General features: G+C 41.5%; 2 protein-coding genes across 7 annotated transcripts in view; one reads left to right on the forward strand and one right to left on the reverse strand.

Moving 5' to 3' along the window:
- Nucleotides 1–4958, forward strand: part of LOC121535094 (cyclic AMP-dependent transcription factor ATF-6 alpha) — a 42783-nt gene extending 37825 nt beyond the window's left edge. For all 5 annotated transcript variants that reach the window (XM_041841811.2, XM_041841810.2, XM_041841807.2 and 2 more), the window contains exon 15: nt 4679–4958. In XM_041841811.2, coding sequence (XP_041697745.2) covers nt 4679–4869 — 191 coding nt within the window. In that variant the 3' untranslated portion in view covers nt 4870–4958. The remainder of the gene's footprint in view (nt 1–4678) is intronic.
- A 648-nt stretch (nt 4959–5606) lies between these two features.
- Nucleotides 5607–11048, reverse strand: LOC121535093 (olfactomedin-like protein 2B). Of its 2 annotated transcripts, none has more exons than XM_041841806.1 (8): nt 10593–11048; nt 9232–9498; nt 8847–8954; nt 8562–8735; nt 7889–8084; nt 7138–7641; nt 6774–6950; nt 5607–6600 (listed from the first exon to the last, which is right to left on the reverse strand). In XM_041841806.1, exons 1-8 carry the CDS (start codon nt 10782–10784, stop codon nt 6002–6004), a joined length of 2217 nt encoding a protein of 738 aa, XP_041697740.1. In that variant the 5' UTR covers nt 10785–11048; the 3' UTR covers nt 5607–6001. The 2 variants fall into 2 exon arrangements, with proteins under 2 accessions (XP_041697740.1, XP_041697738.1); XM_041841804.1 differs by having other exon boundaries at nt 7138–7644.
- Between the last annotated feature and the right edge of the window lie 5694 nt (nt 11049–16742).

Below are 16742 nucleotides of genomic sequence, written 5' to 3' on the forward strand. Positions count from 1 at the left end.
CTCCACAGAGGAACTCTGGTGCTCTGTAAGAGTGACCATCGGGTTCTTGGTCACCTCCATGACTAACGCCCTTCTCCCCCGATTGCTAAATTTTCTCTAGGAAGAGTCTTGGCAGTTACAAACGTTTTCCATTTTAGAATGATGGAGGCCACTGTGTTCTTGGACCTTGAATGCTGCAGACATTTTTTTGGTACGCTTCCCCAGATCTGTGCCTCGGCACGATCCTGTCTCGGAGCTCTATGGACAATTCCTTCGACCTCATGGCTTGGTTTTTGCTCTGACATGCACTGTCAACTGTGGGACCTTTATATAGACAAGTGTGTGCCTTTCCAAATCATGTCCAATCAATTGATTTTATCATAGGTGGACTCCAATAAAATTGTAGAAACATCTCAAGGATGATCAATGGAGACAGGATGCACCTGAGCTCAATTTCGAGTCGCATAGCAAAGGGTCTGAATACTTATGTAAATAAGGTATTTCTGTTTTTTATTTTTAATACATTTACAAAAATATCAAAAAACCTGTTTTTGCTTTGTCATTATGGGGTATTGTGTGTAGATTTAGGAAACATTTTAATGTAATCAATTTTAGAATATAGCTGTAACGTAAAAAACATGTGGGTCTGAATACTTTCCGAATGCACCGTAATTGCCACAGAGTGTGGTTGTTTAGAAAGACCCCTTTTGCCATAAATAGCTTCCATCTGTAGAAATGTCTTTGATATTCCTTACTACTCTAATAAAACCGTGGATTTGTCTTGCGAATCACTCTTCGGGGCTGCAACATACTGTGCAAAAATGCCAATTGGCCTTTTGGGTAACCTTATCATAACCAATTGGCCTCAGTTGAAGGGACTGCATGGTATGTGGAGGATAATGAAGGGCAAATAAGTATTTTCCTTCTCATGATTTGAAATACGCCATTTCACTTTGCCGTGTTGACAGGACGAGTAACCCCAAAGGGATGGAGAGCTGACAGAAATGTTTTTTTGGTGAGGGAGGTGAGGGAGAGAGGGGCTGTGGGCTGACTCCGCTCTATGCTGTTGAGTTAGTAGACCTGCCTGGTCTGTATCAGAAAAGGTGATATTTTTTGCATTCGGTTCCACTGTTCCGACCTGCAAAATATAGTTCTGAACCGGTTCGAACCCAAATAAAGTACCGGTTTATATCGTTCCTTTCTGTTCCTTTTTAAGCTCGACAGTAGATTACTTCACCAATCAGTGTAGATAGAGCAGCTTGGTGCGGGCACGCTATAGTTATTTACATGCATGGTGGACAGACAATTGTAAGGCGTGAGATGCGACTGACATTTTGCAGGTGGGGAGAGTGCGAGAGAGGGTGGAGGAGGCTTAGCTTGAAGTGTTGGACATCTTGTTATGTCATGCATGATTTGAATTAGGCCCACATAATTACAGTGTGGGAAAAAAGTATTTGATCCCCTGCTGATTTTGTACGTTTGCCCACTGACAAAGACATTTTAATGGTAGGTTTATTTGAACAGTGAGAACAAAGAAATCCAGAAAAACACATGTCAAAAATGTTATTAATTGATTTGCATTTTAATGAGGGAAATAAGTATTTGACCCCCTCTCAATCAGAAAGATTTTTGCCTCCCAGGTGTCTTTTATACAGGTAACGAGCTGAGATTAGGAGCACACTCTTAAAGGGAGTGCTCCTAATCTCAGTTTGTTACCTGTATAAAAGACACCTGTCCACAGAAGCAATCAATCAATCAGATTCCAAACTCTCCACCATGGCCAAGACCAAAGAGCTCTCCAAGGATGTCAGGGACAAGATTGTAGACCTACACAAGGCTGGAATGGGCTACAAGACCATCGCCAAGCAGCTTGGTGAGAAGGTGACAATAGTTGGTGCGATTATTCGCAAATGGAAGAAACACAAAATAACTGTCAATCTCCCTCGGCCTGGGGCTCCATGCAAGATCTCACCTCTTGGAGTTGCAATTATCATGAGAATGGTGAGGAATCAGCCCAGAACTACACGGGAGGATCTTGTCTTGATCTCAAGGCAGCTGGGACCATAGTCATCAAGAAAACAATTGGTAACACACTACGCCGTGAAGGACTGAAATCCTGCAGCACCCGCAAGGTCCCCCTGCTCAAGAAAGCACATATACAGGGCCGTCTGAAGTTTGCCAATGAACATCTGAATGATTCAGAGGAGAACTGGGTGAAAGTGTTGTGGTCAGATGAGACCAAAATCGAGCTCTTTGGCATCAACTCCTCGTTTGGAGGAGGAGGAATGCTGCCTATGACCCCAAGAACACCATCCCCACCGTCAAACAGGGAGGTGGAAACATTATGCTTTGGGGGTGTTTTTCTGCTAAGGGGACAGGACAACTTCACCGCATCAAAGGGACGATGGACGGGGCCATGTACTGTCAAATCTTGGGTGAGAACCTCATTCCCTCAGCCAGGGCATTGAAAAGGGGTCGTGGATGGGTATTCCAGCATGACAATGACCCAAAACACATGACCAAGGCAACAAAGGAGTGGCTCAAGAAGAGGCACATTAAGGTCCTGGAGTGGCCTAGCCAGTCTCCAGACCTTAATCCCATAGAAAATCTGTGGAGGGAGCTGAAGGTTCGAGTTGCCAAACGTCAGCCTCGAAACCTTAATGACTTGGAGAAGATCTGCAAAGAGGAGTGGGACAAAATCCCTCCTGAGATGTGTGTAAACCTGGTGGCCAACTACAAGAAACGTCTGACCTCTGTGATTGCCAACAAGGGTTTTGCCACCAAGTACTGAGTCATGTTTTGCAGAGGGGTCAAATACTTATTTCCCTCATTAAAATGGAAATCAATTTATAACATTTTTGACATGCGTTTTTCTGGATTTTTTTGTTGTTATTCTGTCTCTCACTGTTCAAATAAACCTACCATTAAAATTATAGACTGATCATGTCTTTGTCAGTGGGCAAACGTACAAAATCAGCAGGGGATCAAATACTTTTTTCCCTCACTGTATACCTATGGAGGAACGGCTTCTATGGAGGAACTTTGAATGTCTTTGAACTTCTGAGAGTTTGATTAACGTTGGACCAGAGCTAGATAGCAAGCTAGCTAGCTTACAAGCTTGTGTGTGCAGAGCGGCACCAGAAATAAAAACACGTCAGAACGTTTTGTAAGGAAATAAATCCAATGTGAAACGTGCTAACTAAAGTATCCTTAACTAGCATTGAAAAAATGTATCCAATTAAACATCTCTCCCTAATTTCTGAATCATGCTTGTAACGTATTGTAAGCTACAGTAGCCTACGCTTCCGAGGGGCAGGTAGCCTACACGCACACACTGGCAAAGATTTTCAGCTGGCAGGCAGACACTGGAATACGTTTCTGAGTGACAGTGAGAGCATTGCATAGGCACTTTGTTTGTTGCATTTTTTTGTGGGACTGAAATAAATGCCCGGAACATAAAATAACATTATTAAATGATTCCCATGCTTTTAACATAACATTTCTGTTCCGGAACAGTGTAAATCACTTTCGTTCCCAGTTCTGATTCTGTTCCTCGAAAGATGTTGTTATTTTCAGGTTTTTGGTTCTGTTCCCTAACCCGGTTCCAACCCCAGGTTTGTATCAATTCACAGGTGTGCCATAAGGAATAATAATCTTTCTCCCAAACAACTGAACACCTTAAAACTGTCATCTCGAGACAATGCAGGTGTTCAAAAACTCTGATTCACTGCACAAAAATACTGTCGGATTCAGCACTCATGAAAAAGAACAGTGACAAAAGAATGTGTTAAATTCAATGTAATTTAATGTACAAGGCATATTTATCTCACTTTATTGGGTAATATTTTTATATAGTGGATTAGCATGAATGCAGGTATGCATCGTCTTTTATAACTTGTATACAGCTCCGTTTTACATAAAGTCTTCACAGTTGACGGTCATGGTTTTCTCTGCCGAGTGCGCAACTCTTTTCTCTCTCAATCAATGTTCATATCAGAAAGTCCAATCACAAACGTAATACAATTGTCATAAAGTTTGAAGGACCATCCAAATCAGCTTTATTCTTATCATCAAACTTACAGTAGAAAACACCCACATAATTCCCTCGAACTACATTACCACGTGTCCGCAAAATTCACCGCTTACGTAACCTTTTCGATGTAATTTCCGTATGCATTAATCACCTTTAGATCCAAAACCTGATCCCTCCATGTGCCAGTAAATCCCTCCTGCTAGCTAAGCCACGTGGACCTGGCCGGTCTTGTGGCTTATGGCTTCAGCAGGTGTTCTTCTAGGAGCTGGGGTTCACCCTCCAGCAGTAGTAATGCAGGCTCCTCAGTCACCTGACGCCAGACAGGGTCTCCGGGAGAAGGCGGTGAACCAGATAATGACTATTGCATTTGGGATCTAGAGTACAAAGACGACAGACTTAGGGATGGGATCGTTTTGGAGAGACAGTATAAGGGGATCTCCTCAGGAGATCCTCTCAAATGGCCTTTACAGTGAAACTCAAAATCCAAACATTGGATGTCTACTAAGAAGTGCTGATGGTGCTGTAGCTGAGGCTTGTATTACATGAAACTTCAGATGTGGCAACTGACTGTTGAGGTATCTAGACTCCGGATGACTGAATATAAACTAATGAATGGTTTTGATGTTCATTATAATCATATTTTTCACTTATTGTATTTCATTACAGACTCTGTTATCAAGGACAACACATTTGAGGTGATGATGCAGATTGACTGTGAGGTCATGGACACCAAGATCCTCCACATCAAAACCTCCACCATCCCAGAGTTCCTACGTGCCAACACCACTGACTTCCAATCCACCCATGCCAACGGAAAGGCAGCAGCTTCGGTTGGTGTTCTATCAGACTCTGCCTGAACTTGGCCTTACCTAAAAGGCCTGGCAATCTGAAAAACTATCCTTTTAACAACCTTTTGGTGTATTAATAAACTGTGACAAAAAATCTAGCCTTGTCTTCCTCTCTGGAAATGTTCCTTGTGCCTCTGATGTTCCAACTCAATTAAGACCTATTAAGAAGTTGTCCAGTAACTGTTTACTTCCATACTGCTTGGTTTAGAGCGTCTGGTTCATGTTAAATGGACAGGCTGCCAACGCAGGCATCTACTGTAGGTAAATTGGTAGAATAAATAGTAGACTTAAAGTTGAACCCTGTGGAACCCCTTAAAAAATCCTTCACTGTCTTGAACCTACAGCTATAGCACTCTTTTAGTTGCGCCAAAATGGAACTAAATTGAAAAAAGCTTAATACAAACATTAATTGATTCTGGACCCTATTGATGGATTTAAGCCATGTTAACAATATCCTTTGCACATATTTAAAAGTTAATAGACCTATCCTGTGGCGTTATGATTGTTACTTTTTAAGCCATGGTGAGTGAGCAAAAAGAAACATTCAAACAATATATGCAAGACTCATTAGTATGTATCATACAAACATGATGTAAATGTAAGTTATAATGTGGCCATTATTTACAGAAATTTGTAAAATGAGGGTGTAATGACTTAATTTTGTTTGAGTTGCTTAAGGGTTTGTCATGGTATTTGCAGCACCTTAAAAATGTTTTCAGAAATAAAACCATGGACAATACAAATCCTAATATTGATGACTTGTTTGTGTGTCAGCATTCATGTTTGAATGCATATTTTATTAAAAGTTGTATTTTAAATTACAGTATATACAACATATACTTTAAACTTCTAACAAGCAGTAAGAAAATACCTTGTCTTGCTTCGCTGAATGATGTTGCCTGCTGCATTTTTGGGCAGTTAAAGACTGTGACCATTATATAAAATACAACAACATGCGCTGGGACAACATGGACATTTTTAGCAGTAAAAGACAGAGCAACAAAAATGGGATTATACAGTACAAAACATGATGGCCCTGTAGACTGCTCTACAAGCCACTAAGACATACATTTTTATTTTATTTTTACTTTTATACAAAAAAGTGCTGGTCCCTTTTTATTATATCACTACTCCACAGGTTTTAATATGCAAATATAACATCGTAGGTCACCTGGTGACCGTTGTCCCATGTGTACAGCTTTTTGTCCTTGGGGTTGTAGTCGATTTGCGTCGTGTACGTGTAGTTGTTCGTGAACGGTAATCTGGGGATCATCTGGGTGTGTGTGTGCGTGTCAAAGGCGTAGGATATATTGGCGTGGATACGCTCATAGTTGTCCACCGCGTACAGGACGCCACAGATGACAAAGGAGTTTCCGTAGAAGTGTCTCCTCAGGCCTGTTCTGAACGTACTCTGGAGGCTGAGGTCAGCCGGGTTCACACGGTTTAGCATGATTACTTCCTGGTGGAAGCCCTCCTCGTCCAGCGCAGGGTACACCAACCATAGTCCGCTCTCGTCCACCCCAAAGTCGATGTCCGAGTGTCCTCGCCACCTCCATGAGGTGTCCTCCTCCTCGAACACTGCATCGTGCAGCGTTGTCCAGGCCGCAACGTAGCGCAGACGCAGGTCAAACTTGATGATGTCACGGGAGAAGGCCCGGTTGTAGTAGAAGGCTCCATTGTATACGACGTGGCCCGTGCCGATCCAGTTGTACGGCAGCTTGTAGGAATTGGTGAAGCGTCCTGACAGGAAACAAGACAATGCAGAAATAAGAGTATTCTAAATACTGAGCAACGCACATTGCACAAATCAAATTCCACCATTACATTAATCTATTGCCATGTTTGTCTTGTAATCTTGGCACCCAGAACAAAAACAGCTACTCGGTTTTGAGACTAGTCAATTGTGAGAATACCTTGTTTGAAGGTGTCCATGTCGCGGAATTCCAGTAGGTTGTTGCCATAGTAGTAGTTGGTGACATAGATTACATTTCCGTTGCCCTTCGGGTCCTTCATCCAGGCCCCTTCCTTCCGGCCGTAGGTATTATGGGTCACTGGGTCAGAGATGGTGGCCAGAGTGTCTTTGCACATGCCTGTAAGTAAACATACAGAGATAAAGACAACATCTGTACTTTCTTCAAGTATTTAAAGATCGAACAAATAACACTATTTTCCCCCTGAAAATATCAATATGGTGTATAACACACCATAAGGCTTTATTTCAGCATCAAATTAAAATGTAACTTTGGAAAATCAAATCGACCAAATATATTTTTTTACCAGGGACTTTAGGGATCGCCGAGGGAACCTCTGAGTGGCCCTCTGTCCAGCTGATGTGATGCTTGGGTCTGGGCGCACTAGTCACCTTGCTGGGTGGGGCTGTGGTGCTGTTGACATGTCGCAGTGCAGTGGTTGGAGACGTGGTCAAAACAGACAAGGTTTCAGGTTTTCTAGTGGTCGCTGGTTGAGTGGTGGTTGAGGTGGGCGCAACCGTTGTGGTAATGGTGGTTGTTGCAGTCGTAGTTGTGGTTTGAATGGTGGTGGTGGTCGGGATGGACACAGTGGTTGATGGTGTCCCGGTAGCTCCAGGGGCAGATGTAGTGGGATTCCTTTGGGGACTAGGGGCTGTTTTGGGGGCATGAGTGGCCTGGTCGTCTGGGTTCCCCTTCCTGTCTTGGGATGCAGGTGTCGGGGGGCCTGCCACAGGTCTGGGCTGGGTGGGTCTCAGGAGCTGGTCATCGATGAGCAGGTCCATGGAACCATCACCGCTCAGGGCTTCCTCTGCTGCTGGTGGTGAATGAGCAGCACAAAGGGTTAAGAAGCATCTACACCAATGTACTCAAGAAGCCTCTCCAATGTCCAATTAAAAACACAGAACAAAACATGTCTATAGGCACAGCCCCAATGTAGAGACCCCCCAAAAGAAGCCTTCAACACTAAAATCAATGGGAAGATTTGCTGTATGTTCTGAACTGGATGGACTACTGCTATGTTAGTTATTCTAGTATGTCCAGTATATTAATGGACTTACTGAGCTCCTCAGCGCCTCCATCGTCCACTGTGTTGGCCTTGTAGAAGGTCACCCCTCTGATGACCATGCCGTTGGGCCCCACCTTGCCTTTCAGGGGCCACTGGGGCTCCTCCCTGTCCTCCGGCTGGCTCCTCTTCAGCATGGGCCTGGTGGCCCCCTGGCCCTTGGCCCCCACGTAGCGCTCCTCATACTTTTTCTATAGGAGGATCCAATCACAAAGGACCAAATCACACATGTTATCGTAAAGCTTTTAGTGAGACAACTGTACTATACAAGTTGAACTTTAACTACACAATAAATTCTTAGCAACCATTTGTTTGTTGGATGGCAGTAAAGGTTTCTGTTTCTGATTCTAAATTGTAATACTAGGCTACAGAACCAAATGTTATGCTTTTGATCGCGTTGGTTTTGTGAAAATTTATGCAGTCGAGGTTCAAAGTAAGACAATCATTTTATTGTCAAATACTCTGAGGTCAAATTGTTTTCTGGGCTGTCTGGAAACTGTTGTAGTCAAGAAACCAGACTACTTTGGAACTCGCCACACTGTATTAAAGACGCTGCCAGGCTACTGGCTACCTTAATGCCTTGCCATCGTTTCCACTCTTAAGTCTAGAGTGGCTGACAGCCTTGGTTACCTCTGTGTTAGCATAGTGTGTGTGTGCGTGTGCGTTACCTCTGTGTTAGCATAGGCTGCGGCCGTATCCTTCTGCAGGGATGGCTCCAGCTCAGTTAGACGTTTTCTCTTTTCCATCTGCTGTGCTCTTCTCTGCTTCTCTCTCTCATTCTCCTCGCTAGAGCGACTCCTCACACTCACTTTGTCCTTCTCCGTGTGGTTAGGAGAAAAGGTCTGGACACCCACAGAGGCAACGCAAAAGGGTGAGAAGCCAGTACCACAAACACAGACTTTAAGGTATATAAGCTATGACTGTGAAATGCGTATGAGTGTCAGTATACAAACCTTTTCTATATTGTCAACCCTGTTGAGGAGTTTAGTTGTAACTGAGTGTAACTTTAACAGATCCATCCCGTAAAACGCTCCCTCCAGTAACTCCATTATTGTTGAGAGCTGTAAAAGAAAGATCACAGTAGTCAGAATCATCACAGTACATTTTTCCCTGTTATTTTAGTTGTAAAGCCTTACTGTCATGTATGCTGTATTCAATAACCGCTTATGATGTGGACATTTCCATCAGATCAAATACAGTATGAGGAAATATTCCATTGGAAAGGGACATGGGGTAACTCCTTGTTTGACAAAGATAATACACAGATGGGGGTTGTTTTAAGAGGGAACCAGTGTCATGTTGTTTCCCCTCAGAGAGTGGCAGGTGCTTGTGTATTACCTTGATGTCATCTTTCCCGGCTTCCTGCAGCTTCTTGAACCTGTAATCTCCCTCGCAGGGATTCAGAGCAGAGGGCGGGGCTATACATGTACACTTTTTACAGTTGGGCCCTGATGTCACAGTCTCCACTGTGTAAAAGTCTTCAGCCTTTGCGGCACCCTCCTCTATCCGCCTGCAGGCACTTCTGCTCAGGGGTCTGACAACACATTTACAGCGACAGTCAGAGCCTTCCGACAGCGTTTTCACTTTGTCATAATCACCCAGCAGCTACAACGGAGAAGAGATGGGTAGAGCATGGGTAGTCCACCAATGAGGAGCACAGCATTACACAATTCACACAGTCACAAGGCATTGACAGACACATGCATTGGTGCAATTACTTATAGGATATAAGGAACTATTTAAATTGATTACTTATATGGATCAACACAGCATATTAATGAGAATGCATACATTTAACTCTACATAGGGAAAACTACCATCTCATCTCTCAGATACCAAATACTCTATGCACACTGCACATTGAAAATGGTTTAATGACTAAAAATCGACTAATGTCGAACAAATACTGTTGTTTTAACCACTTACAAAGTAACTACCAAGCAGACCGGGACCATTCCCAGAACATTCGCTAACATTCCCATAAAGTAAGGGCTTTATCTAGGATGATAACATCTCAAAAACATTCAAATTATGTTTTTGATAACAAAATGTTTTTTCTTCCTTCCCAGAAAATGTTTTAAATGAAATATCTTTGGAATGTTCTCCTAATGTTCGCTAAAATGTTGTGCACAACATCTGTCACAACCACCACAGAACATTCCCCTAAGGTTCTTATTAGGGTTCCAGGTAATGTAATAACAAAATGGGTTCTGGGAATGTTCTTGCAACATCAGGCAAATGTTTAATACAAACATTGTATAATCATCACCACAACTGGACCGTTTTTGTGTTATAACTTTTGGGGCAACCTAATGAATGCTCTGGGAACGTTCACAGAACCAATTCTGGTTTGCTGGGCAAAACAACCACCTTCAACTTATCGCTTTGCAGATGCTTTATGGTTCATTGCAAAACGCCAATACTGACTAAAATGGCAATGCGCTGAGTGCATGTGTAATTACGCATGATAAGTGCGCAACATAATAGTTAAACTTTTCCCAGGCCAGTATTCATAGACTATCAAGTATCAATTATTAATATTCTATACTCAAACGGTATTATAATGCTTGGGAAAATGTCATTTTTCTTCCTCACCCCTGTTCTCATGAACTGCCTTACCTGGCTTTGGATAGGTAGGCTATGTGTAAAACTAGCCTATCTAATCAATCCGAACAAATCCAGAGCAAGGTCGTAAATACCTGAGTTAAAACGTTCTCCTGGTTGTCCATTTCATCATCCAGAAGTGGTCTGTCGGTCTGTTCTAGTTGCTCTTTAATTCCATCATGGACATCTGTCAAAGAGTTCTCCATCACATCGCTGGATGCGACTGGTGCCCAAGTAAGAGCAATGGCGCACCACAACAGGAGCAATTGCTGCAACCTAGACATCATCTCCTAAATTACCAGGTGCCTAATTGATAAGTTGTCAATCAAAAATCTATGCCTTTGAAACTATCTGCAGCGAATTCTAAAAGAAATCAAGTAGTTTGAAATATCCACATTTTATAAGAAAATGGCCATGATTAAAGAAAATGTCAGTGATCTCTCAATGGAAATTAATCCGAAATTAATTTGGAATCCTCTCAGGTGAAAATCATTGCGTTGCCTTCGCTGTAAGTGATAGGTATGATCCCTGTTGGAGGTGAATGAGACAAGTGAAAATTCTTATGGTTGATTATGGATAGGTGGGAAGGACTTGACCATATTGGATACAGGGTGGAGTCTGTCCCACAGATTGGATGTGAAACAATAATGTTACAAGGGATGTTCTTTCTTCTTAATTTTATACTCCCATCTAAATTGTAGCCTAAATGCCTCTTGGGAAATGTTTGTGAATTCAATTAAATTCCTGGCTAGTAGGCGATATTATTTTACGGACTGCAGACTAACTCATCACATACGCTGCTGCCTAGTCACTTTACCCCTACATTTTTGTCATTTAGCAGACTCTTATCCAGAGAGACTTACAGGAGCAGTTTGGGTTAAGTACCTTGCTCAAGGGCACATCATCAGATTTTTAACCTAGCTGGCTTGCAGATTCAAACCTGTGACCTTTCAGTTACTGGCCCAACGCTCTTAACCGCTAGGCTACCTGCCGCCCAACCTACATGTACATATCTACCTAAATGTCCTCATACCCCTGCACATTGACTCGGTATAGCCTAGTTATCATTCCTTATTGTGTATTTATTCTGTTATTATTTGTAAATTATTTTTATATTTTTCTCTCTGCATTGTTGGGAAGTAAGTATTTCACTGTTAGTCTACACCTGTTGTTTATGAAGCATGTGACGTATACAATTTGATTCGATTTTGATTTAAAATCATAAAAGCTCATATCTGACGTATTTTGAGAATAGCCTTGTTGTGGTAAAAATAAAGTGAAAATGTGTGAGGCCAAACCTTACCCGATGGCGGACCTTACCCGATAGCGCCATCTAGAGGATTATTTCTGTCGGCATCGTTTTATTTGATGGAAATTATTCTCCCACCATTCCAGCAGTGTGGGAATTAAGATAAGTGAGTATTATTCTTTAGTGAACAGCCATAATACAGGGTGTATTTCATAATAATGTGCCCCCGCTCCCACCCCCACCCGGTATAATGGTCTTGATACCCAGGCCAAAGGTCTTGCAATCATTACAGACCAGTAGGAGGCCTTTAAGCTAACTTTTCTCATGCACAGTATTGTACTCCAAAAGTAGGGACACAAATGCCAATATTGTATGATTTACTTGCAACATAATTTTGATTCTCTTGTTTTGGGTTAATGAACTCTTGTTTCTCAAATCATATAATGTCAGGGGGCCAGAAACAGTAATGTATTGTCATGTCATTTAATCTCACCTTGGCTCCAACTAAGACACTTTATTCTGTGTTCTAGTTCTAAAAGTGTATCTTAAAAATAGAATAGCCTAGTCTCATAGACTAGACGTAACATATAGTAGTAAACAAAAATCCGGGACACTCAAATTAATATGGTATGTTACGTTTGGTATGGTTACATTAGACAGAAGGTTACTTAACGCAAAAACCAACATATAATGCAAACGTCTAGCAACCCAAAGTTTGTGTGTTTGAATCTCATCACGGACAACTTTAGCTAATTAGCAACTTTACAACTACTTAGTACTTTTTTAGCTACTTTGCAATTACTTAGCATGTTAGCTAACCTTTCCCCTAACCCTAGCCCTAACCTTAACCCTTTAACCTAACTCCTAACTCTAACATCACTGAGCCTCTCACATTAAACAACCATCTTTCCTGTAGTTTTTTGTCTTGCCAACGTAGTGGCACAGACAGGGGTCACACACTACATGATTTTTCATTTGATCGTGATGATTCTCGATACCACGCTGTCTCGCAGAAACAATGATGTGATGACATGATTAGATTGGTAACGTAGCTAGATAGAGCTGTGGCTCAAAGCAGCCTCAAACGTTTTCAGTCAGACAGTCACGCTTGCCATACAGAGTTGAAATATCTAGCCAATACATTTTTTATTGAATGACATTGCTTGTGAACTTCAGAGCTGTAACGATTTGACGCTTTGGTTAAAAAGTATATATACTGTATTCTAGTCATTGAACACTGGTCAATTTAATAATGTTTACATACTGTTTTACCCACTTTATATGTATGTACAGTTGAAGTCAGAAGTTTACATACACTTTTGTTGGAGTCATTAAAACTCATTTTTCAACCACCCCAAAATTTCTTGTTAACAAACTATAGTTTTGGCAAGTCGGTTAGGACAGCTACTTTGTGCATGACACAAGTACTTTTTCCAACGATTGTTTACAGACAGATTATTTCACTTATAATTCACTGTATCACAATTCTAGTGGGTCAGAAGTTTACATACACTAAGTTGATTGTGCCTTTAAACAGCTTGGAAAATTCCAGAAAATGATGTCATGGCTTTAGAAGCTTCTGATAGGCTAATTGACATCATTTTAGTCAATTGGAGGTGTACCTGTGGATGTATTTGAAGGCCTACCTTCAAACTCAGTGCCACTTTGCTTGACATCATGGGAAAATGAAAAGCAATCAGCCAAGACTTCAGAAAGAAATCTGTCTGGTTCATCCTTGGGAGCAATTTCCAAACGCCTGAAGGTACCACGTTCATCGGTACGAACAATAGTACGCAAGTATAAACACCATGGGACCACACAGCCGTCATACCGCTCAGGAAGGAGAAGCGTTCTGTCTCCTAGAAATGAACATACTTTGTGTGCGAAAAGTGCAAATCAATCCCAGAACAACAGCAAAGGACCTTATAAAGGAAACATGTACAAAAGTATCTATATCCACAATAAAAACGAGTCCTATATCGACATAACCTGAAAGGCCGTTCAGCAAGGAAGAAGCCACTGCTCCAAAACCGCCATAAAAAAGCCAGACTACGGTTTGCAACTGCACATGGGCCAAAGATTGTACTTTTTGGAGAAATGTCCTCTGGTCTGATGAAACAAAAATAGAACTGTTTGGCCATAATGACCATCGTTATGTTTAGAGGAAAAAGGAGGTTGTTGCAAGCCGAAGAACACCATCCCAACCGTGAAGCACAGGGGTGGCAGCATCATGCTGTGGCGGTGCTTTGCTGCAGGAGGGACAGGTGCACTTCACAAAATAGATGGCATCATGAGGAAGGAAAATTATGTGGATATATTGAAGCAATGTCTCAAGACATCAGTCAGGAAGTTAAACATCGGTTGCAAATGGGTCTTCCAAATGGACAATGACCCCAAGCATACTTCCAACGTTGTGGCAAAATGGCTTAAGGACAACAAAGTCAAGGTATTGGAGTGGCCATCACAAAGCCCTGACCTCAATCTTATAGAAATGTGTGGGCAGAACTGAAAAAGCATGTGTGAGCAAGGAGGCCTACAAACCTGACTCAGTTACATCAGCTCTGTCAGGAGGAATGGGCCAAATTTCACCCAACTTATTGTGGGAAGCTTGTGGAAGGCTACCCGAAACGTTTGACCCAAGTTAAACAATTTAAAGGCAATGCTACCAAATACTAATTGAGTGTATGTAAACTTCTGACCAACTGGGAATGTGATGAAAGAAATAAAAGTTGAAATAAATCATTCTCTCTACTATTATTCTGACATTTCACATTCTTAATATAAAGTGGTGATCCTAACTGACCTAAGACAGGGAATTTTTACTAGGATTAAATGTCAGGAATTGTGAAAAACTGAGTTTAAATGTATTTGGCTAAGGTGTATGTTAAATTCCGACTTCAACTGTCTATACTATATTCTACGGATGGCTCATCCTATATAACTACTGCTGTACACACATTCTTTTAATTTTGTTCTTTTGTAATTTGTACCCTCTTTTTCTCCCCAATTTCGTGATTACGATCTTCTCATCGCTGCAACTCTCAAACGGGCTTGGGAGAGGCGAAGGTCGAGTCATGCGTCCTCCGAAACATGACCTGCCAAGCCGCGCTTCTTAACACCCGCTTGCTTAACCCGGAAGCCAGCTGCACCAATGTGTCAGAGGAAACACCATTCAAATGATGACCAAAGTCAGCCTGCAGGTGTTTTCACAAGGAGTCTCTAGAGCGCGATGAGCCAAGTGCAGTGCCTTAGACCTCTGTGCCACTCGGGAGGCCTTGTACACATATTTTCTATTCATATACTGACTTTCTTTACACACCTTTTATATGTATGTGTATATATATATATATTTATATTCCGGTGTCTGACATTGCTCGTTCTGATATTTCTTAATTTCATAATTGTTCTGGATTATGTGTGTATTGTTTTTTCATTTTTTTTATTGCTAGGTATTATTGCACTGTTGGAGCTAGAAACACAAGCATTTCGCTGCACCTGTGATAACATCTGCAAATCTGTGTACGCAACCAATAAACTTTGATTTGATTTGAAGGATAGTTCTTGTGGTTGAGTAATACTTGATTGATAATTCCCTGTGCTATGGAATGTGCATATGTCAGTGTTTATGTAAGTGTGAGAGGTGCAGATCCGTTTAGCTTGGCACCCCTCATTCAACGCTGTTAGAACAACAGTCTATTGTCTAGGTACAGGGCCCTCCAGCAGTAGGTGGCAGCTCGGGAGGTTGACCTTGTTGCTTTGCCACAGCCGCTAGAGGTCCTCTTTAACCTCTTAAGGACCCGTATACGTGACACCGATCCCGTAGAGGTTAATGGGTACCTGTGTGTGAGTGAAATCAAAGATCCTTTTTGTTTCAAAGGTACCTGTAACAATATGTGCCAGGGAGTGCAGATACTGATCTGAGGGATACTATTTTCTTTTATCATTGGGGTTGGGGAACTTTGAAGAAAAGTAGGAAATGAGTGTAGGAGGTTAGAGTTGTTTATTGGGTATAACGTATTATTGATTTACTTCTTTCCTTTTAGAAGTAATAAAAAAGTAATAAGTTATGGGAAGATTTATTGAGATTTTGAATCTGATAACAGACACAGATTGGAGAGTTTGAGGTATCTAATAATAGTCAGCCAAACACTTGTCCACAGATTTGTTCTAGGGCTGTTTTTAAATTCCTCCCCCAACAACTTTGAACATTATAGATGACTTTTAAGTTCAGTTTTCTGCATGGTATTCCATATGATGTGTTCAGTGAACCACACATATAGTGAATTCCTAAAAGAGGGATTCTGACAGGAAAGTTTTTTTGGGTGAAACGTCTGAACATGCCTCTCCAGTCAAACCTCTATATTTACGGTAACACAAGAACAAGCTTGCATTATCCTAGGTGGTATACTATTGTCTGGTTGTTCAGATGGGATGGTGCAACCATGGGAAAGATATTCAGCAGATTACCTAAAGGGGAAATCTCCTGCAATCTGTTCCTTAAAGAGACCTCATCAAAGCCCTCCATAAATATTACATTGGCCTCTATGTAAGACCTTTGGGGGAGTATGAAATAATTCACATACAATGATAACAAGAACTAATACAAAACATACAAATAAGTCCCCCTTGTCTTCTCAACTCCCTCTTCTTACATCGCTCCATATGGAACAGCTTATACACATTGATGGAAACATGGAGAGATTTGGCCAGAAAACCAAGTGAAACATAGCTGCAGGCTTTATTTCCAGTTGTTGGGGCTGGGTTTGATTTCCATAAGACTATTTAGTAGAATATACCGTTTTCATAGATTTTCGGCTTTAAGTGGAACAGTTGTTGGGGTTCTATTCAATCAAAGTCCGTAACCATGTTTCCTGAGGAAGACAAAAGCAACATTCTTCTAGAGCTGAGAGAATGAATGTGAGTTTAGGTTTGTGTTATCAATAAAATAATATAAACAGTATGACCTATATGAAACAAAATAAACTTTTACGGCGTA

This window comes from Coregonus clupeaformis, chromosome 21, assembly GCF_020615455.1.
Source record: "Coregonus clupeaformis isolate EN_2021a chromosome 21, ASM2061545v1, whole genome shotgun sequence".
Lineage (NCBI taxonomy): Eukaryota > Metazoa > Chordata > Actinopteri > Salmoniformes > Salmonidae > Coregonus > Coregonus clupeaformis.